The sequence below is a fragment of the Somniosus microcephalus genome, chromosome 2, assembly GCF_052327205.1.
Source record: "Somniosus microcephalus isolate GS21.2 chromosome 2, FLI_Smic_1.0, whole genome shotgun sequence".
Classification (NCBI taxonomy): Eukaryota; Metazoa; Chordata; class Chondrichthyes; order Squaliformes; family Somniosidae; genus Somniosus; species Somniosus microcephalus.
In genome coordinates, this window is record NC_140988.1 from 128,841,465 (window position 1) to 128,866,543 (window position 25,079).

General features: G+C 47.8%; 1 protein-coding gene across 33 annotated transcripts in view; it reads left to right on the forward strand.

The window, feature by feature from the left end:
• The window catches only part of ank2b (ankyrin 2b, neuronal), a 1,120,520-nt gene that overhangs the window by 621,735 nt on the left and 473,706 nt on the right, over positions 1-25,079 (forward strand). Inside the window, exon 1 of one of the 33 annotated variants that reach the window (XM_085962245.1) lies at positions 8,932-11,727. The exons of 31 other annotated variants lie outside the window; for them this stretch is intronic. In XM_085962245.1, coding sequence (XP_085818371.1) covers positions 11,602-11,727 — 126 coding nt within the window. In that variant the 5' untranslated portion in view covers positions 8,932-11,601. Of the gene's footprint in view, positions 1-8,931; positions 11,728-25,079 lie in introns of those variants that run through there. One more of the 33 variants, XM_085962271.1, reaches the window with a different exon arrangement.

Consider the following 25,079-nt stretch of genomic DNA (forward strand, 5'->3'; position numbering starts at 1 on the left):
GGTTTCACCCCACTAGCCACTGCTGACTGATACCCTACATTAAATTAAAATGGCGGAGCAGGCTCGAAGGGCCAAATGGCCTACTCCTGCTCCTATTTCGTCTTGAAACTGTATTAAACCCAACTAAAAGTTGCACAGACCTTAAATGAAATAATCTAATTCAGTTATTATCAATGCCTAAATAAGGTAAGGTATATTTGTGAAGCGAGCAAGCTAACAGTTGAAACCGCCTCTTGTTATAAGATGCTTGTAGTATTCACATTTGCAATGCAGTTTCATAACTCTCTGACCACTGTCTAAGCTCACTATCACTTGTACCTGGACATCAAATTAAAGACAGTGGGGTCGGTTTTCTGGCAGCCGTTGGGCGGCTTTTCATGCGGCCGGGGGCTGAAAATCGCCGAAAAAGCGGGTCGCGACCCCCCCGCCTGATTCCCCGCCCTGTCCAACTTTCGGACCGCCGTTTCTCTCCGACCCGCTTCAGTCTAGCCCGCCACAGGCGGGACTGGCCGTCGGAACAGTAATGATCAATTATCACCTTGTTTAAGCCGATTTTAGGGTGCCCTTGCGACTTTCAGGGGTCCCCCACGCAAAACACGCCTGCAGGGAACCCCGCTGATGAAACCTGGCGTGAAGCTTACCAGCTTGCTAGCTGTCAGCTGCAGGTCAGGGAAAGCTGCGATTTAAAGGGACAGCATTTGTAGGTTGAAGGACCTTGTTGTTGCAGGTTTGGGGCTACTTCAAGGCTTGGGCACAGCTGTGGAAGGTTGGAGCCTCACACACTTCTCCAATGCGATCTCCTGGGAAGCCCCTCTCGCCACCCTCACTCAGCGCTTCCTCAGCGGAGGCATCTACGAGAAGCATGGGACGCCTTTTTTACCTTCCCTTCTTGCCATTAGAGGATCTCCAGCAGCAGAGGCGGCAGCAGCAGAACCAGGAACAGCAGGATGAGCACCAGGAGCACCAGGCTGCTGCTCACTCACCTGAAGCTGCACAGGCCAGAAGTGGCCAGCGCTTGGAAGTGGCTTGAGAGCACCTTGCTGCGCTTTAGGGGGCCATGGGGACCCGTTTCTGCACTGGCAGTCCTACTCAGAAGGACTTCCATGAAGGTCTGGTTTCTCTGTTCAACAGCTGGCCAATGCTGCTCAAGAGATGTAATTCTCTTATGAGCACTCACCATGTTTTCCGAACCCTGGCGAGTTATCTCCTCCATGGAGGTTGCCAACCTTTCCATGGTGATGCGTTCATGCGCCAATGACTCCACAAAGGCTCTGCTCATGGTCGCTATGGACGCCTCCATTCGCTCCACACTCACAGCGACCCTGGAGACAAAACCTGCCAGAGACTCCTGCATCTGTGCATGGAGTTCCATCACCTCTTCTCTTGCGGATGGACCCAGAGGCAGAGGGTCGACATGCAGCGCAGCTGAGCTGAGCTGGCAGAGTCCTGCACCCTCCGACGAGGACTCTCCACTGCTGTCCCTGTCTCCAGAATCTGCTGAGGCTCACTTGTGAGCTGTGAAGCACCAGGTGACAACACTACTCTATGTCCTGAAGGTCCCCCCGAGGTGTGAGTGTCTGCGCTGGTGCTGGGTGCGCTTACTTCTGCTGACGCTGCGCCCTCAGAGGTTGGAGCTTCCTCTGAGGAGTCTGGCTGCACAGCCTCTTCCTCCTCCACAGTGGGGACGGGGGCTCTGGATGGCCCTGTGGGGGAGTAGACGAAGGAGTTAGAGATGTGATGCCAAGGTTACATGCACATTCGAGTTGGCATCTGCTGACACCTGCATCCATGCAGCCTTGGTCTCAGTGGGAGGCCTCTTCCTGCCTGACCTAGGGAAGAGGACCTCTCTGTGGGCCCTAACCCCATCCAATAATGCCTGCAGTGAAGCTTCGTCGAATTTGGAGGCAGCTCGGGGTCTGGCACTGGCCACAGCTGCTGCAGGCTCCTCTGTCATCCTGTATGGTTTGTTTGGAAGCCTTCGGAGGATGCAGTGCTTGCTATGGACCTTGAAGCACCACGAATGATGACATCATACTGTGGGGATTTCTGACTCGAATTGGACAATTAGCAAGGCTGCCCACATGCTGGGAATTAATTGGCCACTTGAGGGAAAATTGCGTGGAGCTGGCTGACACATTTTTTTGTGTGTCAGAAACCCCACATTCGGGGAAACCCGACCATTTCCCACACAAGCCGAAAATCGGGGCCACTGTCTTTCATGTACTGCGGTATCCCAAGTCTCTTCTGGTCTTCAAAAGCTGGCTCAGTTCAGTACTGTTTAAAAGTCTTTCTGAATTGTGATTGTCTATTGAGAGATTGAGGAGACTTGACCTATAATCTCTAGAGTTTAGAAGAATGAGAGGTGATCTCATTGAAACATACAAAATTCTTACAGGGCGGGACAGGGTAGATGCAGGGAGGATGTTTCCCCTGGCTGGGGAGTTTAGAACCAGGGGTCACAGTCTCAGAATAAGGGGTTGGCCATTTAGGACTGAGATGAGGAGAAATTTCTTCACTCAGAGGGTGGTGAATCTTTGGAATTCTCTACCCCAGAGGGTTGTGGAGGCTCGGTTGTTGAGTATATTCAAGACAGGGATCGATAGATTTTTGAATATTATGGGGATAGTTCAGGAAAGTGGAGATGAGGTAGAAGATCAGCCATGATCTTATTGAATGGCGGAGCAGGCTTGAAGGGCCAAATGGCCTACTCCTGCTCCTATTTCTTATGCTATTATGTTCTTATTCTTTGTTAAAAACTGACTTCTTTGCTTTGTTGGTTATGTTATTTTTTGCAACTGACTTTGCTTCATTTTGGGCAATGCTCCTGCTCTCTTTGGGCTGTATCCTTGCTTAGCAATATACTGTGTATTGGTGTCAAATAACATTCAGTCAGTGAAGGCACCAAAATTCTTCAGAGTGACCAGATTTCTCACCATCTAGGGGTAGTTGATGCAACACGCATGGCCATATGAGTCTTTGACACACTGCCATAACATTGATGATCATGCAGTTAAAGGCCTGCTTCCAAGGCAGTTATGATTCTTTTATTCTAAAGCAATCCTCTGTGCATGGCTTATCAGAAGGAGAAGGCGAAATATATGGGTGTTTTCTAGAGAACAAAGCTACTTCTGGAGCCATGGCCAATGACACCAATTCAAATATACTTTGTGCCACAGTGTTACACTTGACTGAATGAGAGAATGGCTGAATAGTGCACTGTTACATTCTCCTCCCTGGCCACTGTTGCAGGCTGAACCAGACTATTCACAACCTCGGTGTTCTATTCAACCCTGAGATGAGTTTCCAACCCCACATCCGCTCCATCAGAAAGTCTGCCGACTTCCAACTCCATGATCCCCGCTCCTGCCCATTCGTTGCTGAAACCCTCATCCATGCCTTTGTCACTCCAGACTCAACAATTCGAATATTCTCTTGGCCGGCCTCCCATCTACCATAGCTCCAGCTCATCCAAGACTCTGTTGCCCATATCCTATCCCTCACCAAGTCCCACTCACGCATAGCCCCTGTGCTTGCTGACCAAGATTGGCTCCTGGTCCCCCAACGCATCAAATTAAAAATCTTCATCCTTGTGTTTGATTTGCTTCACAGCCTTCCCCCTCCCTATCTCTGTAACCTTCTCCAGCCCTACAACCCTCTGAGAATTCCATGTTCGTCCAACTCTAGCCATGCATCCCTCACTCCCTTCGTCCCACCATTGACGGTCGTGCCTTCGGCCATCTAGGCCCTAAGCTCTGGAAACCCCTCCTTAAACCTTTGTTTCTTCATCTCTCTCTCCTTCTCTAAGACCCTTCTTAAACCCCACCTCTTTGACCAAGCTTTTGGTCACCCCTCCTAATATTGCTTTCTTGGCTAGGCGTTCAATTTCTCTTTATACCTCTGTGAAGCTGGTTGGATGATTCTTTTCTACATTGAAGGCACTATAAAAATGTTTTTGTTTCACTCTGACTGTAATACATTTCCCTTTAAAAGACTGCTACAGCCTTTTAAGAAAAAAAGTGAGAGAAACCCCCAACACGCGAGCTCCCGGTGATTGGCAGGTTTCCTGTCAGGAGAATGCCTTGAATGAGGCAAGAAACCAGAAGTTAATGCAGGAATGGCTGCGTGGATGGGTAGGGATGCAAACTCTGGTTTGATGTATTCCTGGAGATTTGATCATGAGACATTTGATCACATGGTATTTGATCATGCATCGCCACTCATGTGATTCTTAATCACATGACTTTTGATCACGTGACATCGGCCCATTGTTTGCAAATGTTATTTCATTTATCTCAGTTGAGTGTCTTCGTATCACCAAGTTTTGAATAAAATATTTGACTTTTTGTTTCATAGTGAGATGAATAACAAAACTTATATATCCAAGAAAAAACACAAAATAATGAAAATATTTAAGGATAAGTATAGTTTAAATAAAATCTACTTCTGTGATTTTCCACAGCTATGAGAAACACCAAGTAAATACCACTGATTCAACAAAAACATCATCGCTATAAGTAACTTCTAACTCAAGTTTTCATATTATTTTATGACTTTTTACAATATACAGCGTGTTATAAAAATAATAAATAAAACCAAAACCAAACCTAATTCAATTCACTGACTCCCACACCCCACCACAGGAGATGAGGCTCAGTCCTCAGGGAGAAGCACCAAAGCTGCCTGACTCCCAGAACAAAACAAAATACATGATACAACAGCACACATCACAGGTCGACATGAATTCTCCCTCCCTACAGTTGGTGTTTCTCTTGCTCGCTCCCTCCCCAGTTTGTGTTTTTCTCCCTCACCAGTTTGTTTTTTTCTCTCTTCCCCCCCAGTTTGTGTTTCTCTCTCTCCCTCACCCAGTTTTTCTCTCTCTCTCCCTCACCCAGTTTGTGTTTCTCTCTCTCTCCCTCACCCAGTTTCTGTTTCTCTCTCCCACCCTCACCCAGTTTGTGTTTCTCTCCCTCTCTCCCTCACCCAGTTTGTGTTTCTCTCTCTCCCACCCTCACCCAGTTTGTGTTTCTCTCCCTCACCCAGTTTGTGTTTTTCTCTCGCTCCATCACCCAGTTTGTGTTTCTCTCTCTCCCTCACCCAGTTTGTGTTTCTCTCCCTCTCCCTCACCCAGTTTGTGTTTCTCCCTCTCTCCCTCACCCAGTTTGTGTTTCTCTCTCCCTCACCCAGTTTGTGTTTCTCTCTCTCTCCCTCACCCAGTTTGTGCTTCTCTCTCTCTCCCTCACCCAGTTTGTGTTTCTCTCTCTCTCTCCCTCACCCAGTTTGTGTTTCTCTCTCCCTCCCTCACCCAGTTTGTGTTTCTCTCTCACTCCCTCACCCAGTTTGTGTTTCTCTCTCTCTCTCCCTCACCCAGTTTGTGTTTCTCTCTCTCTCCCTCACCCAGTTTGTGTTTCTCTCCCTCTCTCTCCCTCACCTAGTTTGTGTTTCTCTCTCTCTCCCTCACCCAGTTTGTGTTTCTCTCCCTCTCTCCCTCACCCAGTTTGTGTTTCTCTCTCTCTCTCCCTCACCCAGTTTGTGTTTCTCTCTCTCTCTCCCTCACCCAGTTTGTGTTTCTCTCTCTCTCCCTCACCCAGTTTGTGTTTCTCTCTCTCTCTCCCTCACCCAGTTTGTGTTTCTCTCTCTCTCCCTCACCCAGTTTGTGTTTCTCTCTCTCCCTCACCCAGTTTGTGTTTCTCTCTCTCTCTCCCTCACCCAGTTTGTGTTTCTCTCTCTCTCTCCCTCACCCAGTTTGTGTTTCTCTCTCTCTCCCTCACCCTGTTTGTGTTTCTCTCCCTCTCTCCCTCACCCAGTTTGTGTTTCTCCCTCTCTCCCTCACCCAGTTTGTGTTTCTCTCCCTCTCTCTCCCTCACCCAGTTTGTGTTTCTCTCTCTCTCCCTCACCCAGTTTGTGTTTCTCTCTCTCTCTCCCTCACCCAGTTTGTGTTTCTCTCTCTCTCTCCCTCACCCAGTTTGTGTTTCTCTCTCTCTCCCTCAACCAGTTTGTGTTTCTCTCTCTCTCTCCCTCACCCAGTTTGTGTTTCTCTCTCTCTCTCCCTCACCCAGTTTGTTTTTCTCTCTCTCTCCCTCACCCAGTTTGTGTTTCTCACTCCCTCCCTCACCCAGTTTGTGTTTCTCTCTCCCTCCCTCACCCAGTTTGTGTTTCTCTCTCTCTCCCTCACCCAGTTTCTGTTTCTCTCTATCTCCCTCACCCAGTTTGTGTTTCTCTCTCCCTCCCTCACCCAGTTTGTGTTTCTCTCTATCTCCCTCGCCCAGTTTGTGTTTCTCTCCCTCTCTCCCTCACCCAGTTTGTGTTTCTCTCCCTCTCCCTCACCCAGTTTGTGTTTCTCTCCCTCTCTCTCCCTCACCCAGTTTGTGTTTCTCTCTCTCTCTCCCTCACCCAGTTTGTGTTTCTCTCTCACTCTCCCTCACCCAGTTTGTGTTTCTCTCTCTCTCTCCCTCACCCAGTTTGTGTTTCTCGCTCCCTCCCTCACCCAGTTTGTGTTTCTCTCTCCCTCACCCAGTTTGTGTTTCTCTCTCTCCCTCACCCAGTTTGTGTTTCTCTCTCTCTCTCTCCCTCACCCAGTTTGTGTTTCTCTCTCTCTCTCCCTCACCCAGTTTGTTTTTCTCTCTCTCTCCCTCACCCAGTTTGTGTTTCTCACTCCCTCCCTCACCCAGTTTGTGTTTCTCTCTCCCTCCCTCACCCAGTTTGTGTTTCTCTCTCTCTCCCTCACCCAGTTTCTGTTTCTCTCTATCTCCCTCACCCAGTTTGTGTTTCTCTCTCCCTCCCTCACCCAGTTTGTGTTTCTCTCTATCTCCCTCGCCCAGTTTGTGTTTCTCTCCCTCTCTCCCTCACCCAGTTTGTGTTTCTCTCCCTCTCCCTCACCCAGTTTGTGTTTCTCTCCCTCTCTCTCCCTCACCCAGTTTGTGTTTCTCTCTCTCTCTCCCTCACCCAGTTTGTGTTTCTCTCTCTCTCTCCCTCTCCCAGTTTGTGTTTCTCTCTCACTCTCCCTCACCCAGTTTGTGTTTCTCTCTCTCTCTCCCTCACCCAGTTTGTGTTTCTCTCTATCTCCCTCACCCAGTTTGTGTTTCTCTCTCTCCCTCACCCAGTTTGTGTTTCTCGCTCCCTCCCTCACCCAGTTTGTGTTTCTCTCTCCCTCCCTCACCCAGTTTGTGTTTCTCTCTCTCCCTCACCCAGTTTCTGTTTCTCTCTCTCTCTCTCCCTCACCCAGTTTGTGTTTCTCTCTCTCTCTCCCTCACCCAGTTTGTGTTTCTCTCTCTCTCCCTCACCCAGTTTGTGTTTCTCTCTCTCTCCCTCACCCAGTTTGTGTTTCTCTCTCTCCCTCCCTCACCCAGTTTGTGTTTCTCTCTCTCTCTCTCCCTCACCCAGTTTGTGTTTCTCTCTCTCTCCCTCACCCAGTTTGTGTTTCTCTCTCCCTCCCTCACCCAGTTTGTGTTTCTCTCCCTCTCTCCCTCACCCAGTTTGTGTTTCTCTCTCTCCCTCACCCAGTTTGTGTTTCTCTCCCTCTCTCCCTCACCCAGTTTGTGTTTCTCTCTCTCTCTCTCCCTCACCCAGTTTGTGTTTCTCTCTCCCTCCCTCACCCAGTTTGTGTTTCTCTCTCTCTCTCCCTCACCCAGTTTGTGTTTCTCTCTCTCCCTCCCTCACCCAGTTTGTGTTTCTCTCTCTCTCTCCCTCACCCAGTTTGTGTTTCTCTCTCTCTCTCCCTCACCCAGTTTGTGTTTCTCTCTCTCTCCCTCACCCAGTTTGTGTTTCTCTCTCTCCCTCCCTCACCCAGTTTGTGTTTCTCTCTATCTCCCTCACCCAGTTTGTGTTTCTCTCTCTCCCTCACCCAGTTTGTGTTTCTCTCTCTCTCCCTCACCCAGTTTGTGTTTCTCTCTCTCCCTCCCTCACCCAGTTTGTGTTTCTCTCTCTGTCCCTCACCCAGTTTGTGTTTCTCTCTCTCTCTCCCTCACCCAGTTTGTGTTTCTCTCTCTCCCTCACCCAGTTTGTGTTTCTCTCTCTCTCTCCCTCACCCAGTTTGTGTTTCTCTCTCTCCCTCACCCAGTTTGTGTTTCTCTCTCTCTCTCCCTCACCCAGTTTGTGTTTCTCTCTCTCCCTCTCTCACCCAGTTTGTGTTTCTCTCTCTCTCCCTCACCCAGTTTGTGTTTCTCTCTCCCTCCCTCACCCAGTTTGTGTTTCTCTCTCTCTCTCCCTCGCCCAGTTTCTGTTTCTCTCTCTCTCTCCCTCACCCAGTTTGTGCTTCTCTCTCTCCCTCACCCAGTTTGTGTTTCTCTCTCTCTCTCCCTCACCCAGTTTGTGTTTCTCTCTCTCTCTCCCTCACCCAGTTTGTGCTTCTCTCTCTCCCTCACCCAGTTTGTGGTTCTCTCTCTCTCTCCCTCACCCAGTTTGTGTTTCTCTCTCTCTCCCTCACCCAGTTTGTGTTTCTCTCTCTCTCCCTCACCCAGTTTGTGTTTCTCTCTCTCCCTCACCCAGTTTGTGTTTCTCTCTATCTCCCTCACCCAGTTTGTGTTTCTCTCCCTCCCTCACCCAGTTTCTGTTTCTCTCTCCCTCCCTCACCCAGTTTGTGTTTCTCTCTCTCCCTCCCTCACCCAGTTTGTGTTTCTCACTCCCTCCCTCATCCAGTTTGTGTTTCTCTCTCCCTCCCTCACCCAGTTTGTGTTCTTCTCTTCCTTTCCTAGTTTGTGTTTCTCCCTCCCTCCCCCAGTTTACATTTCTCTCTCTCCCTGCCACCCCACCCCCGTTGCTCTCTCTCTCTCCCTCTCCCAGTTGCTCTCTCAGGATTCACAGAGTTTCCAGGTGATTTTCATTAGCCCCAATGTCATCATCCTCACAATCAGTAAGGAAGCAATGTTCTGAATAGCAGGGGGACCAACAGGACCCAGGCAACGTGGTTTGATTGCAAGCCAGAGTGCTGCACCTGCTGCGAGCCGCGAATACAGGGACTGTTTCTCTCGAGTCACCAGCAACAGTGCTCAGGAGACCAATCGTCCATTCCGGGTAGACTCCCGCCGAATGCGGGAGAGTTGGGAACCCTACATGTCGGGCATGTGTAATGTCCACTATGCAAGTGAAAATCCATCCACTGTGGCACACGTAGATAGCAGTCCAGTAATTTACAAGTTACAATCCATTATTATTGAATCAGATCACACCTGAGGTGTCAGGATATGCATTTCCAATTGCAACAAGAACGATGAACTTGTTTGTTTGGAACCTGCACTTTTAACATTATGAAACCACTTCCATTCAAAAGAATGTTGTTATCTGGCAATACCCCAGCCACAGCCACACAAAGCATCCAGTTACCAAGCAACCACAGGCACACTATGAACAGAAGAAGCCAGTTATCTTGTTTTAACACTGTTTTAGAAGTAAGGTAATGTAATCATTATGATTTGCAAAAGGAGTATGTGTTGTTGAAGGATCCTGTCACTCTTGATGATCATGTTGTACTATTTGAGAGATTCACATGCATTAACAAACCTCAAACCAGTTGCATAAGCTTTGAGCAAAGGACATTGAGTACTGGAGTCGATGGGTGGTTTTACAGATGGCACGGATGAATGTATATATTTATATACCAATCTCTTGAGTCTTGGATTCCCTCAATATTTTCAGTGTAATCTTTTATTTATCATGAATCTTCTGGAGGACTTGCACAAAATGGAACTGTAAATAAAGGACTGTGCACCATTGCAGCAGCAATCTGAACTCTTTTCAGTGTAATACAGGGTACATTGAATTGAACAATATTTTTCAGCAAAAATCACGATTGGTGATCGTCCCAATGCTGATGCGGTTCCAGTATCTGTCTTCCCATTGATGTTTTGTTGTTCTTGTGGCATTGTTATCCAACTAAATGCTCAGTTTCCTGAAGTGAATCACTTATGCAGCACATTTATTGGCAGTAGCACCTGGAGAGTGGAGCATGAGGTAGGGACTGTGAGTTTCACATGGGGTATTATCCAGGTTTATTTTCATGTTGTGTAAATAACAATGTTGGGGGTTCACGCTCCACTCTGAGAACTGAGCATATAATGTAAACTGACAACTGAGGAAATGCTGCATTATCAGAATTACTGTCCTTCAGATGAGATGCAAAACTGAGGCCTGTTGGTTTCTTGGTCAGCATTCCTCCTTCAACTAACATCATCATCATGATAAATAGATTAACTGATCATTCATCTCATTGATGTTGTGGGATCCTGCTGTGCATAAAATGGGTTTTGCATTTGCCCACATAACAATGGCCACTGTACTTCAAAAGTAATTCATTGTATGTGAAGTGCTTTGAGCTATTTCTGAGACGTAATAGGTGCAATACATAAATGCAAGTCTTTCTTTCACTCACGTAAAGCAGCAGTGGTGAAGACTGGAAAGTACGTTCACGGACACATGATACTGCTGATTATTACACAGGGGATTATGAAACATGACATCATTCCTAAGCAATTGGCAGTGATAGTTCAGCCCATAAAATCTGCTGTATTTTACTGTGGATCAACTCACACAAGCAGAGTTCTAACAGCTGCAGCAGGCTGTTCTAAAATTGTAAATCCTTTGCTGCCACGGACAAAACTTTAAAAAAAAATTCTTCACTTTAGTATTAAACTATTTTCATGTTTCAAAATGTTATATTTAAAGCAGTGCTGTTACCCTTTCAAGGTGTTTACAGGCTTGCCCTGAAAACTGTTTCCAAGGCCACCATACTTACCACCAGGAAAGTATCAGGTGCAATTTTTGTCAATTGTGCTGTGGTTTTCGTGGGAATTGTTTTAATTCTTTAAGTACCAACTCAAAAAAAAGAAAACCAGTTGCTACACGTTGCTTGTTTACAAACCTGGTAAAATGATTTCAGTCATTTTACTAGGCCAGAAGTGAGTGTTCCATTAAGAAACAACTGGAATTAATTTAGAAGCTGCATATGGGTGCAACACTTCATAATTCTATACTACAGGGAAAGGGCAGAAATCCATATAATGACATAATTGATCTCAAATAAGATAAAGGAACACAAGCTGATGATATTTTAAAAATATCACTTTAAAAAAGTCTGTAAAACATGGCACTTTATATAACTTTTCAAGTGACAAAAATTCCTCAAAGTACTCAGTGGGTTAACAAAGTACTTGGAAACAAAACACTGAAAGCTATTCAGACACGTCAGTGCTATGTAAAGTCTGCTGTATATTAATTAGGGTGCTGTAAGACTCTGATAGCGCAAGAGTGAGGGGGAAATGTCTTACAAAGTTTTACTTCTTACTCTTAAGAAACTCAGGAGCTATATCATTTAGTGCTACACAGAAACTTCTGTACTAGCACTGTATTTTACACTCCAGGTCACCATTTACATACATAGCTTGTCTGGTGGGTGTAAAAATAGCCAGGCAGTGCCTGAATTGGGAATGGTTGGAGTTTGCTGCCAACTGTGTGGGGTTTCTAGTTCTCTCGGAGTTGGGTGGCCAGCAGTGAGTGTGAGGAGTGGTTTAGGGCAGCAGAGCTGCAGTGACCATCTGGATTACTTGTGCTTGTTTGGCGAGCCTGGTGGCTGGAGTCGTTCACACGGGTAACTGTTGACAGGGGACTGCTATGGGCAATGCACCACTTTGCCATTCTTGTCATACAGACAAGGGTATTCAGAGGAGTACGGAGTGTCAGAACATAGACACGTACCCTGACTATTACACTGATATAAGCAAAGAACCCGAGGCACTGGTGAGTCTTGTGTGAATGAAATCTGAAATGTCATGTTTAAAGAATGACCCTGCTGTAGAATGTGAAGTTGAATTAAATAAATAACACATGACTCTTAGAGACTGATACTATAACCCACTATAGCAGGGGAATGGTACTGTGGATGTGCTTATAGGAAGCTAGAAACTTGTCTCACTTTGCTGTGACAGCTCCTGTGATTATAGAGTTATTTGGTTTCTGATTTTGCAGATGTAATAAAAAGGTCACATTCTGTAATTAAGTGTTATTGCTGGTACTCAGTAAGCATCAGGCACTGTGACCAACCGTAGTTATTAAAAATGGAAACTTCCTATAATACTGACTTAATTAGTTTTGGATGCTATCCAGTTTTGTGTCACTGCCAGTGGTTTGGGATCAGGTTGCTAGGCAGAGGTGTTGGTTGGTGAATGGTGGAGATGTTATATTGTAAACTTTTTAAAACAAATCTTAAAAATCTCATTCACAACATAAACTGTTACATTGTGATTTTGGGAGAACATCTTTCTTACTTATTAAATTAATGGAGAAAAGCAAGTGCACAAGGCAAGGGCAGCCAGTCCCATTGACTTTAAGCTGTTGTGACAGCTGGATCTTGTGAATTGAATGTCATTTGTTAAAAATAGAAACATTGATTGGGATGACCAACGGAGGGGTGAAGGATGGATTAGCTTGGTTGGATTTTTTACCCCTTAAAGTTTATTTTGTTTTAAACTTAACCATTTAACCATGATACTAATATTTTTAAAGCATTATTATGAGTGCACATTGTGAAATAGCTTTATGACATTTTCATGCCTGCTCTTTGCAGAGCATGGCTGAGTCACACAATGGTTTGATTAAATGCAAGCCTTTTGGTTTAAGAGTGCAGCACTATTATCAGACTTAGCATCTTCTTCTGCACTAACTTCAAACTATTAAAAGCCCACTATCTCTTTCTAGCTTAAGCTCCTTGTCGAATGTAATATTTATTTGTACACTTGGCAGGATTGATATTTATCCCAGCAGTAGAATTGGTATTTCACACTTATGAAATCAGAAATGTGAATCCATCTGCAGACTGTCCGTCATTTTACAGTCTGAGACAATGCGTGGGGCTCCAGAGAGTCTTAAAGGACAATTGAGGTTCCACAGAAGCCACATTTCAATAGGTTCAAATGAGCCGCAGTGATGGTGACAAGGGCCAAGGCATCACATAATCTCGTAATTTACTCGTAGTTACGGGCCTTACACATTTCGAACACCTGCCGGAGGAAGAGCCTCTGTTGCACCACTCGGTCTTATGGACTGGTGCTCAGCTCCAAGTCATAGACAGATTTTTAGAATTACAGAGCTTGGGGAGTTTTTGGCTGAGGCTGAATTTCTAGACCAGTCAGCAATAAATTTGTGATGGTGGCTGTTGGTGAAAATCTCAAATTGCTACATACTTTAGCTGTTAGCTATATATATGGTGATGGGGTAAAGGTATCATATGCTACTGACATTATACCATACACCAGTATTTATGAATTGGTAAAGTACTGTGCAAGACATGTTCATTTGTTTTTCCCTTTTACAAACCTAATTCTGCATGGACAAGTAACATGCAACCAGCAATAGAATAGTTAGAATCCAGCGCATCGTTAAAAGAAGTATTTGGGTCCTAATCTGACTGTAGGATGAATGAATAAGGAAGCAGACTTACACCAAATATAGGAATTTTTAGATGTGTCTGTTCTAAACCCTATAAGTATTTGAGCCGTGACCTGTTTTGACATTTGCAGTATATTTCTCATCCTGCATTGTGCAAAAAATAATGGCCTAGAAATTCAGTTGTTAGCGCCAGCCGCTAGCGCCTTAGGAGGAGGAGAAGTGGGGCGCTAAGCGGCTAGTGCCCGGGCGCGGCGCGATCTGCGCCTCTCGCGAACTTCACTCAAGATTTAGCGGCAGCGCAAAACCGCAGCGCCCGCTCAGCTGCGCGCGCAGATCCTGACATCATTTCATGGTGCAACGCCCATGGTGCGCCCCGAACCGGAACTGCAGTGGCGCCGCCCTTCTGTGCGCCTGGCGCCCCCAGCAACGGGTAGAGGGGAACGGTTCCCAGTCGCTGCGGGGCGCGGAGGGCGCTATTTAAAGGGGACTGCTCCTGCATTATAAGTGGCAGCCATTTTGTGGCAATCCTGTGTGAGAGACGGATATTTGGAGAGGGACAAAGGGAGAGAGCTTTCTGCTTTGACTCAGCGCTCGCACAGGTACTTCTGGCTTCAGGCCAGAGCTTTGCACTTGGATTTAACTTTCAGTGCCATAGCCTTGAGTCGCCACATATAATGGGGGCTGCAATGGGTGGAAACGTTGGCTTACTGCATTGCATTCAAAGGGCTCAGAGACGCCGTGAGAGAGTGCCAGTCATGGCCAGACGGAGAAGGGCCAACAGGCGTCGGCACAGGAGGCCTTACCCACCCAGGGTATACCGCCAGCAGTTCTCATATCTGAACATGTCTGAGGAGCAGTGTGTTCGGAGGCTGCGATTCAGAAGGGAGGTGGTCATTGAGATCTGCCACCTGCTTTGCAGAGATCTGCAGCCACAGCTGAGTAGCAGGATGTCTCTGTCGGTGGCAGTGAAGGTGACGGTGGCTCTCAACTTCTATGCCACCGGCTCCTTCCAATCCGCTACTGGGGACATTGCCAACATCTCCCAGTTTGCGGTACATTGCTGCATCCGCCAGGTGACCAATGCCCTTTTCAGAAGGAGACGTCAGTACATCTCCTTCCCCATGACCCTGGACAAGCAGCAAGAGCGTGCAATGGGATTTGGAGGAATAGCGGGCTTCCCCATGGTCCAGGGTGCCATTGACTGCATGCATGTGGCTTTGTGGGCACCTCTAGAGAATGCCGAGGATTACCGCAACCGGAAGGGCTACCATTCGCTCAACGTCCAGTTGGTGTGTGACCACAGGCAGCTTATACTAGCTGTCAATGCCTGCTTTCCAGGCAGCAGCCACGATGCATTCATCCTGCGCCAGACTTCTGTGGCAGACATTTTCGAAGCCCAGGCTCACCCACGATGATGGCTTCTTGGAGACAAAGGCTATCCTTTGTGCACCTGGCTGATGACCCCGCTCCGTGCGCCCAGCACCCCTGCTGAAGAGCGATACAATGACAGCCATCAAGCTACCAGGAACATCATTGAGCACACAATCGGCGTGCTCAAGCAACGGTTCCGCTGTCTGGACCGTTCTGGAGGAGCCCTACAGTACTCGCCTGAGCGAGTCTCCCATTTCGTTGTAGTGTGCTGCATGCTGCACAACCTGGCTATCCTCAGGACTCAGCCACTGCCAGCAGACATTGGAGGACCACCAGAGGAGAAGGAGGAGCACCAAGACGGGAGGGAGGCACAAAGTGCAAGGGCCATCCGTCGGCGGCTTATTGCAACTCGGTTCTAGGCCCCCTCTCAGGGAATGGTTTGTGCCAATGAAAGAACATGAATGGAGCTGCTCCTCAAGCCCTCAGCCGATCAAGGCAACAAATAGTTCAAAGTACAAACATGGACAATGTGATTAAAGAACATTTTTTACTGTGCAAACTCTGCCCTTCCCGCATGACAAACTAATTCAGATAAGGCCCCCCAAAAAACAGTCAAAGACATAACTGGCTCTCACAACCTTCAGAAAATGAAAAAAACAGTTAAACAAAAATGACCATGATCCTCGGCCTTCATATAAAAAACAAACACAACAGTCTCGGCCTTCATATATAAACAAAACATTCTCGGCCTTCATATATAAACACAACATTTGGCCACACCTTCTACTTTTTCCCCTGTGAGGGTAATCCGCCTCGCTTCCGCGAATGGCCCCTTCCCACCCTGCAGCAGCTCCTCAATGAGACACCTGTGGCTGCAGTAAGGCTGAGGGAAGGCTGCTGAGGGCCAGATGGTGAGACGGCAGATGCCCTTGGGGGACGGCCTGGACCAGCTCTGGGCCTGGAGGGCCCGGCTGCTGACTGCTCCAACTCTGCTTGGGTGGCAGCAGTCTGTCCTACGGGTGGTGGCAGCTGCAGTGGAGGAGTGACAGTGTTGGCTGCAGGAATGCTGCCAACCTGACAGAGCACAGGCACTCCCTGGTCGGCTGATACACTGGCACTCGCACAGGCCAGCATTGCAGCATGCGCAGTAATCTGCTGAAGCACAGACTGCTGGGCTGCTGCGGTGCGGCGAGGGCCCCGGCGACGCCTGGCCGATCCAGCGAGGGTGGCAGCAGTTAGTGCCCGTGTGGCCCTGATCTGTGTCTGCATCAGACCAGCCAGTGAATGCACGGCACGACTGAGCACTTGGCTGGAAGCCGCCTGTGATGCAGCGAAGTCCTGCTGACTCCTAGCCTGTGCTGCGCGAAGTCCTGCAGACTCCTTGCCTGTGCTGCACTGAATTCTTGCAGACTCCTGGCCTGTGCTGCCCCGAATTCCTGAGCACTCCTTGCCAGTGACACTATGGAGTCAGACATCCTTGCCACTGCAGCCATGAGCTCAGTGTGCCTGCGCTCAGCCTGGGCGCCCATTTCACCAAGGAGCCGCACCTCCTCTGTGCTCACTGTAGCAGGACTGGAGGCCGCACTCACCCTCTGGGGAGAAGGCCGCCGAGTTTCCCCACCCCTCCCGCGTTGCTGCAGCCTGCTGGGCCCCGGAGCTTCACTCTCCTCAGACCCTTCCCCCCTGCTCCCCTCTAGGGAAGGCGTGTCCCCATCATGGCCATGGGCTGCCTCGACTGAGGGTGGCACTGATGGGCCAGCTTCCTCTTCCTCCTCCTCGAATTCAGAATCACTGACAGTGGCAGCTTGAGGGCCCGCCTCCTCACCTGGCGAATCAGCATCTGAAAGCAGGAAGGCACAAGAGTTGCTTTAGAGTGAGGACAGGGCGGCAGCGAGGGAGGCATGTGTGCTGCTATGCACTGAATTGGTTCGATAGTGGCAAAGGATGCTGGTGTGAGGCACAAGTGGAAAGAGAGAGGTCAAAAAGGTGATGACCTTACCATTGCTGTCCAGAACAGGGTCAGCATCTCCACTGGTGACGGGGCCAATCAGCCGGCCTGCCATAATGCGCTCCACACGCTGCTCCAGGTTGCTGAGCTCTTTGAGGTCAGGACGACCTCCCCCGGTCCATAGCTGTTACGTCCGTGTATAATGAGACACAGACTGCGGAGAACGGTACAATAGGTGTTTACTCAACGTGGCTCAGACTGCAACTGATCTGTACAGATTACTACTCAGCATTATATACAGGTGTGGTCACTGCCGGTACTACAGTATACATGAGCTGTAAAAAGGAGTTCCCCCCTTAAAGGTACATACGTTACAATTCCTCCCCTTTTAGATTAACAGTACCAAAGCACTCATTTAACAATTAAATATCAAACTAATTACAATTAACACTTTTAACATGCAACATTAGCTGAAAATAGTCTATTTATAAATTCAGTCTTTGGGGAGGCTTCCTGATCCTTTCTGGATAGCGCCTTTCCCGAGTGTCTTGCTCTTGGTGCGGAGGCGATTCTGGCCCCCTGTCGTCGGTTGGTTCATCAGCTTCCGATGCTACTGTTTCTGGGGTAGATGCTACCTGTACGTCGGGTTCATCACCAGGTACGTATGGGCGAGGCATGGGGTTGACTTGTTCCTGTGACTCTAGGATCTGGTCAGCATGGCGTCTCACGATGCTCTCCCCAACGTCCACTGTGTACATTAGTGGGCCCTGCCGTGTGCATATCGTTCCTGGCTGCCATTTTTCTGTTCGGTAGTCGTGGGCCAAGACTGGTTGCCCTACATTGAAGCTCCTTGTTGGCTTCTCATGAATGTGCTGGAATTGCTTACTCTCAACATCTCTTCGTACGTTTGGTCTGAGCAAATCCAGGCGAGATCTTAACCTTCGGTTAACGAACATCATGGCTGGGGCCTGGTTGGTGACTGCATGTGTCGCATTCTGGTAGGCGAACAGGAAATTGTCCACCTTGTGCTGCAGCGGAATGTTGTCATTGTACATAGCCTTTATTGCCTTCTTAAAGGTTTGTACGAACCTCTCAGCCAATCCATTTGTGGCTGGATGATACGGGGCGGATGTGTAATGCCTTACCCCATTCTTTTTCAAGAACCTCCGGAACTCTTCGGACACAAACTGTGGTCCGTTGTCGGAGCAAATCTGTTCTGGCAAGCCATTCCTGGCAAAAATGGTCCGTAGGACTGCAATAGTTTTCTCCGTGGTGGTGGAGGACATTTTGATGACCTCAGGCCATTTCGAGTGCGCATCCACGGCTATTTAAAACATTGAGTCCATGAATGGACCAGCAAAATCAATATGCACCCGTTGCCATGGAGATGAGGGCCACTCCCATGGGTGTAGAGGGGCCTGTGGTGGTGCATTTTGGACTTTCTGGCATCCTGAGCAGCTCTTGGTCAGGTCCTCGATTTGTTTATCGATTCCCGGCCACCACACATAAGCCCTGGCTAGGCTTTTCATTTTTGCCCCTCCCAGATGACCCTCATGAAGCTCATTGAGCACTCTCTCCCTTAACTTGGGTGGAATTACCACTCGGGATCCACACATCAAGGTCCCCCGGCACACTGACAGCTGTTCTCTCCTTGTCGAGAATGCTGGCAACAGTGAGTCGCCATATGCTGGCCATCCCTTCACCGTCAAATCATATACCCGAGACAGTGTCGGGTCATTTCGGGTTTCCTTTTCGATACAAGCATTAGTTACCAGTAGGTATTCAACTATAGTCGAATGGAATATTTCGACAGGATCCACTGCTGGTGCTTCCTCCGCATTAGGCAGTGGGAGGCGTGATAGCCCATCAGCATTTCCATGCTGTTTCGTGCCCTTATATTCAATCTCATAGTGGTGCACCCCTAGAAAAAGTGACCATCTTTGTAGTCATTGCGCAGTCATCACCGGAACGCCCTTCTTCGGATTAAAAATGGAGACAAGAGGCTGGTGATCAGTCAGCAAGGTGAATTTCTGCCCGTGCAGATAGTGATTGAACTTTTTCACTCCCCACACTAGGCTGAGGGCCTCCCTGTCAATCTGGGCGTAGTTACTTTTGGCTGAGGTTAGTGATCATGACGCAAAGGCTATTGGCCTCTCTGAGACGTCCGAGAATTTGTGCGACAGCACCGCTCCAATGCCGTAGGGTGACGCATCACATGCCAACCGAATTGGTAATGCTGGGTTGTAATGGGCCAATACCTCTTTCGATGTGATTAGTGTTTTGCTCTTCTGGAAAGCTCGTCTACATTCGTCACTCCACTTCCATGGCACCCCACTTTGCAGTAGGGTGTTCAGTGGGTGTAGTATTGTAGACAAATTTGGCAAGAACTTATGGTAGTAGTTTACCAGCCCGAGTAACGACCTCAGTTGTGACACATTTTCCGGTGCTGGAGCCTTGACTACTGCCTCAATCTTCTCTGGGGACTTATGTAACCCCTCTTTATCGATAACGTGGCCACAATACGAGATCTGTTTTCTAAAAAACTCGCATTTGGGGCAGTTAGCTCGGAGCCCATATTCCTGCAATCTAACGAGCACCTGCTCCAGGTTGGCATGGTGATCACTGTCATTTTCGCCCATGACCAGGATGTCGTCCAAATAACACTGGGTTCCTGGGATCCCTTGCAGGACTTGTTCCATTACCCTCTGCCAAATAGCCGGAGCTGATGCTACCCCGAATACCAGCCGGTTGTATTGGTAGAGACCTTTATGGGTGTTGATTGTGAGGTATTTTTAATGCTTCTTCTACCTCCATTTGCAGATACGCCTGGGCCAGATCAATCTTAGTGAAGCGTTTCCCTCCAGATAGCGAGGCGAAAATATCTTCAATCCGCAGAAGTGGATATTATACGGTGTGAAGGACCGGGTTCACTGTTACCTTAAAGTCCCCACAGATGCGAACCTTCCTTGGTTCCCCAGGCGTGCTGCTCATCGACTTTTTCATCACAGGGACGATGGGTGTAGCCCACTCACTCCAGTCTACCTTGGACAGTACACCTGAACGTTCCAGACTCTCCAGCTTTGCTTCGACGGCTGGGCGGATCGCATAAGGTACAGGTCTGGCCTTAAAAAATGTTGGGCTTGCGTTTTCTTCAATTTTAATCATCGCTGTCATGCCTTTTAGTGTTCCGAGTCCTTGCTGGAACACTTCTTTCGCGTCAGTTAGGATCTTTGACAGTCGCCCAGGTGTGACGTCGTCATCCTTTTTGTCAGCCACAGTCAGTGCCTGTATGGAATGCCAATCCAGTTGTATTTTCCGGATCCATTCACGTCCCAGTAATGGTGGTCCTCCATCTTGCAATACATACAGGTCTAGTTTTGGTGTTTCCTTACCCTTATATATAACGCTCACCCTTATTTTTCCTTTGGGGTAGACTTTTTGCCCCGTGTACGTCTTCAAAATAATTTTTGTGTCTCTCAAGGGTATGTGTGAGAATAGCCGCTCGTAGTCCCATCGGTTTATGACTGTTAGGGCTGATCCTGTGTCCAATTCCATCTTTACCTGGACTCCTGCTATCTTGAGAGTGACCCAAATGGTTCGGTGATCCTCCGTTATGATCACATTATGTAGTTTCAGACAACTCAGTTCCCTGCTTTCGGAGTCGTTATCACTCTTTTGTTCGTCTGAACTATTCTCCGTTATCTTATGTACCTTCTTGTACTTTCCTTTGGTCGGTTTCTTATTGCTGGTTTTCTTTCCCGACCTGCAGACTCGTGATATGTGTCCTACTTTTCCACACTGTCTGCACACTTTGTCTTTGAATCAGCAATCATTCTGGTCGTGTGTTGTTCTGCTGCAGCGATAGCACTTCTCTGTTCCATATGACATTTTGTTTGTGCCATATTCTTGCGGTCTCTGTTGTATCTCTGCAGCGCCCCGTGCTGCTGCTTCATATTATACCGCAATGCTGAAAGCCTTTTCCAGCGTAAGGTCCTTTTCAGATAAAAGACGTTTCTGGGTTCCTTCACTTTGAAGCCCACACACAAACTTGTCCCTTAAGGTGTCTGCCAGTCCCGCTCCAAACTGGCAGTGTTTCGATAGTTTGCGCAGTTCTGTTAAATAATCGGCATTGCTTTCATCCTTATGCTGGTTCCGTTTGTGAAACTTGAATCTTTCTGCTATCAGCAGCGGTGTGGGGTTTAAATGTTCCTTTAGTATCGTTACTATATCTTCAAAACTCTTTTCCATTGGCTTCGTTGGGGTTTCTAGATTTCGTAATAAACCATACGTCTTTGCACCCATTAAATTTAACAATACCGACGCTTTCTTGTCATCTGACACCCCATTTGCCTTGCAGTACACCTCTGTAAGAGCCATAAAAGCTTAAGAAATTACTTTAAAAATAGTGGTTAAATGGCATAATACAGTTAATTTACCTGACCGACTTATTGTATTAAGAAACCCCCTATGTTCTTGCTCCAGTAGTATAGTCCGAGACACCCCCTTCATTCTTGCCACAATGGAACAGTCCCTAAGCCACACATGGGTGCAGCCATTTTACAGTTTAAACTGCACGTGGTTGAAGGGGGCAGAAGCTGTGAGGTTTGGAGCAGTACAGTTTTTGAACGTGTTCGTTTATACGTGTTTGCTTTGTAATTCCGTTTGTTAAGTGTTATAGTAAACAGTTTAAAAGACAAAGCTACGTTTGGGAACGTTTTATTTCGACACGCGTCTACTCGTTGTTAAAAACCCCACAGCTCAGTGGCTGCCTGTTTGGAAACTAAGAAGCGCCACTACATTAGTCAAAAACTAGCTCCCTAAGAAGGAAGGGACGGAATCATCGGCGAACGTATACCCGAATGGTCACGGAGCCAGACGACAATATAAGAAAGCGAAGGTACAGTGACTGCTACTTGCTTTGTTCATTCTATTGAGAAGCTAAATAAGAGTTGCGGGTAAAATGGCCGAGGCCTTACGGAGCCAGGAGCTTCCATCAGCCAGAAAGATTGCTGGCCAAAAGAGGGAAGTAAAGCTCACCCCAAAGGCAATGGAAGAGAAGTTACATAGAAGCATAGGCGCAAGGAAGGCTAAATTAGCTCAGATAACTGGAAAAATGAAGATAATTGATCGTCTCATGGAAGGTAATGCTAATATTAAGAAAGCTGAAGACATAATGTATTACGATTTCTCCAAGCTGCATGAAGAATTTAATGTACTCAATGAAGATGTATTAGCACTTCTGTCTGAAGAAGAGGGAAACGCTGATCAGCACAACTGGTTTGATCTTAAATCAACCAGCATTAAGGACTATATCAAGGCCACGGAACAGTGGATGTTAAAGATTCGTCAAGATGCTGATACAGCAGAGAAAGATAAAGTTGACGATGAAGTCGGACCAGACGATAGCATTTCAGAGACTCCCGCCAGACCGAGCAAAAATCGAAAAGAAGGTAGCTCTGTTTCTGGACACAGGTCAGTCGCTTCTACCACAAGCTCGTCGCGACGCATGAGAGCGGAGGCCGAACGGGCGGCGTTGATGGCGCGCGCAGCATCTTTAGCGGAGAAGCAAGCTCTTGAACGGGAAGAGGCCCAACTGCAGGTCCAAGAGGCCCAACTGCAGGCCCAATGGGCCCAGGTGCAGGCAAAGAAAGAACAGCTGGAGATAAAAACAGCTATCGAGGTCTCAGACGCCAGGTTGAGTGCGTACGAAGATTATGAAGGCTCACGGGACGGCGGGAGCCACTGCCAGTCAACGTTGTCACATAGAGTTGGATCCAGGGCACCTTCAAGAGTTACAACAGAGCCCGAAGGCAATCCCCTGGCATTACAGCGTGGAAGAGTGGCCTCTCCACTAACAGGAGCACGTGATGCTACCCCAGACGTCAGACGGTCTAGACTAGACCTTGCTGATGACCACCAGAGGCCTGAAGACACAGGGAGAAGCCTATACCGAGTGATGCAACGTCAGAACGAAATTACAGAGATGCTTGTAAAACAACAGAATCTGTTTCGACTCCCTCAAAGAGACATACCAGTGTTCCAAGGCGACCCACTCAAGTATAAGCCCTTCATCAGATCCTTTGAACAAGCCATTGACTCCAAAACAGAGAGCAGCAGTGATAAGCTGTACTACCTGGGACAGTACACCAGTGGTAAGCCACAAGACCTGGTCAGAAGCTGTGAACACATGAGACCGGACCGGGGATACATAGAAGCCAGGAAGTTGCTGCAGGAGCACTATGGTAACGAGCTGAAGATAGCCACTGCATATATCGAAAAGGCTACCAAGTGGCCACAGATCAGATCGGAGGACGGAGAGGCATTGAACGCATATGTTCTTTTCCTCATAGGATGTCGCAACACCATGGAGGATGTTGAATTCATGGAAGAGATGGACAATCCTACGACTATGAGAATCATCATCTCTAAGCTTCCTTACAGGATGAGAGAACAATGGAGAAGAACAGCCTTTGAGATAATGGAGAGACGGAAAAGTAGAGCCAGGTTTGCAGACTTAGTGAACTTCATAGACAAACAGGCTAAAATTGCTAGGGACCCATTGTTTGGAAACATCCAAGACGTCAGCCCGACCACCGATGGAAGAGTGAAAGCCAAGCCCGTTGAATTAAAGACTCTCAGGAAAGGTGGTTCCAGGGGAAGCAGCTTTGCAACTATCGTCACCCAGGCCGAGGAAGAAAGGCCCCAGAACTCATCTCCCAAAAAGAGCAGCACAGTGACGTCTGCTAATGCCTTTCAGAAGCCATGCCTATTCTGCCAGAAGAATCATACATTGGATTTCTGCAGCGACATCAAAGCACAGCCACATAAGGACAGAATCGAATTCCTGAAGTGCAACGGCCTATGCTTTGGATGTCTCTCTCAGGGGCACCTGAGTAGAAACTGTAAGCAAAGAACAACATGCAGAGAGTGCACTCGAAAACATCCCAGCCTGCTGCATATCCATAAAGAAGAACAAGTCTCTAAGAAGAGTGAAGAAAACAATACCGACGAGAAGGTTGTTTCAAGTGCTCTGGTGTCGCTAGAACCAGAGACTTGTGGACTCACTGGGGCCGGTGACAGTGACTGTATTCTTGCCATCGTACCAGTAAAGATCAAGTCTAAGAGGAGCGAGAAGCTTGTGGAGACTTACGCCTTCATGGATCCAGGTAGCTCAGCAACGTTCTGCACAGAATCACTCATGCGATAGCTGAACGTTAGAGGCAGAAGAACAGAAATCCTATTACGCACCATGGGTCATGAGAAGTCAATGCAAAGTTATATCCTGTCAGACCTAGAAGTGTGTGGACTTGAAGAGAAGGACTTCATAGACCTGCCTAATGTTTTCACACAGAGGGAGATTCCTGTTAGAATAGGGAACCTAGCCCTGCAGAAGGACGTGGATAGATGGCCTTACCTAGAAAAGGTGCGTCACCCATACATTGAAGCAGAAATTGGCCTATTAATTGGAACCAATGCCTACAAAACTATGGAGCCATGGCAGGTGATAAACAGCAAGGATGACGGACCCTACGCCGTCAGGACAGCCCTTGGATGGGTAGTCAATGGACCGGTAAGGAGAGATGATGGCCACAAGTCGAACAAGGAGGAACGACAAAACGTCACAGTTAATCGCATCTCTATCGCAAGCATTGAAGAGCTGTTGATACAGCAGTTCAACGCAGACTTCTCAGAATGCAGCTGTGAGGAAAAGACAGAGATGCCACAAGAAGACCATCAGTTCATGGGTTTGATGACAAGGTCTACACAGTTCATTGATGGCCACTATCACATCGGTTTGCCACTGAGAAGACAGACCGCGAAGATGCCGAACAATCGCTGCATAGCAGAGCAACGCGCCATCAGTCTAAAGAGAAAGCTGAACAAGAACCCCGACTTTCACGAAGACTACAAAGACTTCATGAGAAACATCATAGCGAAAGGCTATGCTGTAAAGGTACCCGAGGAACAGTTGAACAGAGACGATGGAAGGGTCTGGTACATTCCTCATCACGGGGTGTATCACCCAAAGAAGAAAAAGATCCGTGTAGTGTTTGACTGCGCCGCCTCATTCAGAGGAACTTCACTGAATGACCAGCTGCTTCAAGGTCCTGATCTTACTAATACCCTCATTGGCGCCTTGACTAGGTTTAGACAAGAGCTCGTTGCCATGATGGCAGACATAGAATCAATGTTCTACCAAGTTAGAATCCCTGATGAAGATGCTGATCTTCTGCGCTTCCTTTGGTGGCCAGATGGCGATGTTAGTCAAGCGATGGTGGAATGTAGAATGGCCGTACACTTGTTCGGAGCCACATCATCTCCCAGCTGTGCAAGCTACGCTCTCAGAAAAACTGCAGAAGATGGCAAAGGCAAAGCACCATCAGAG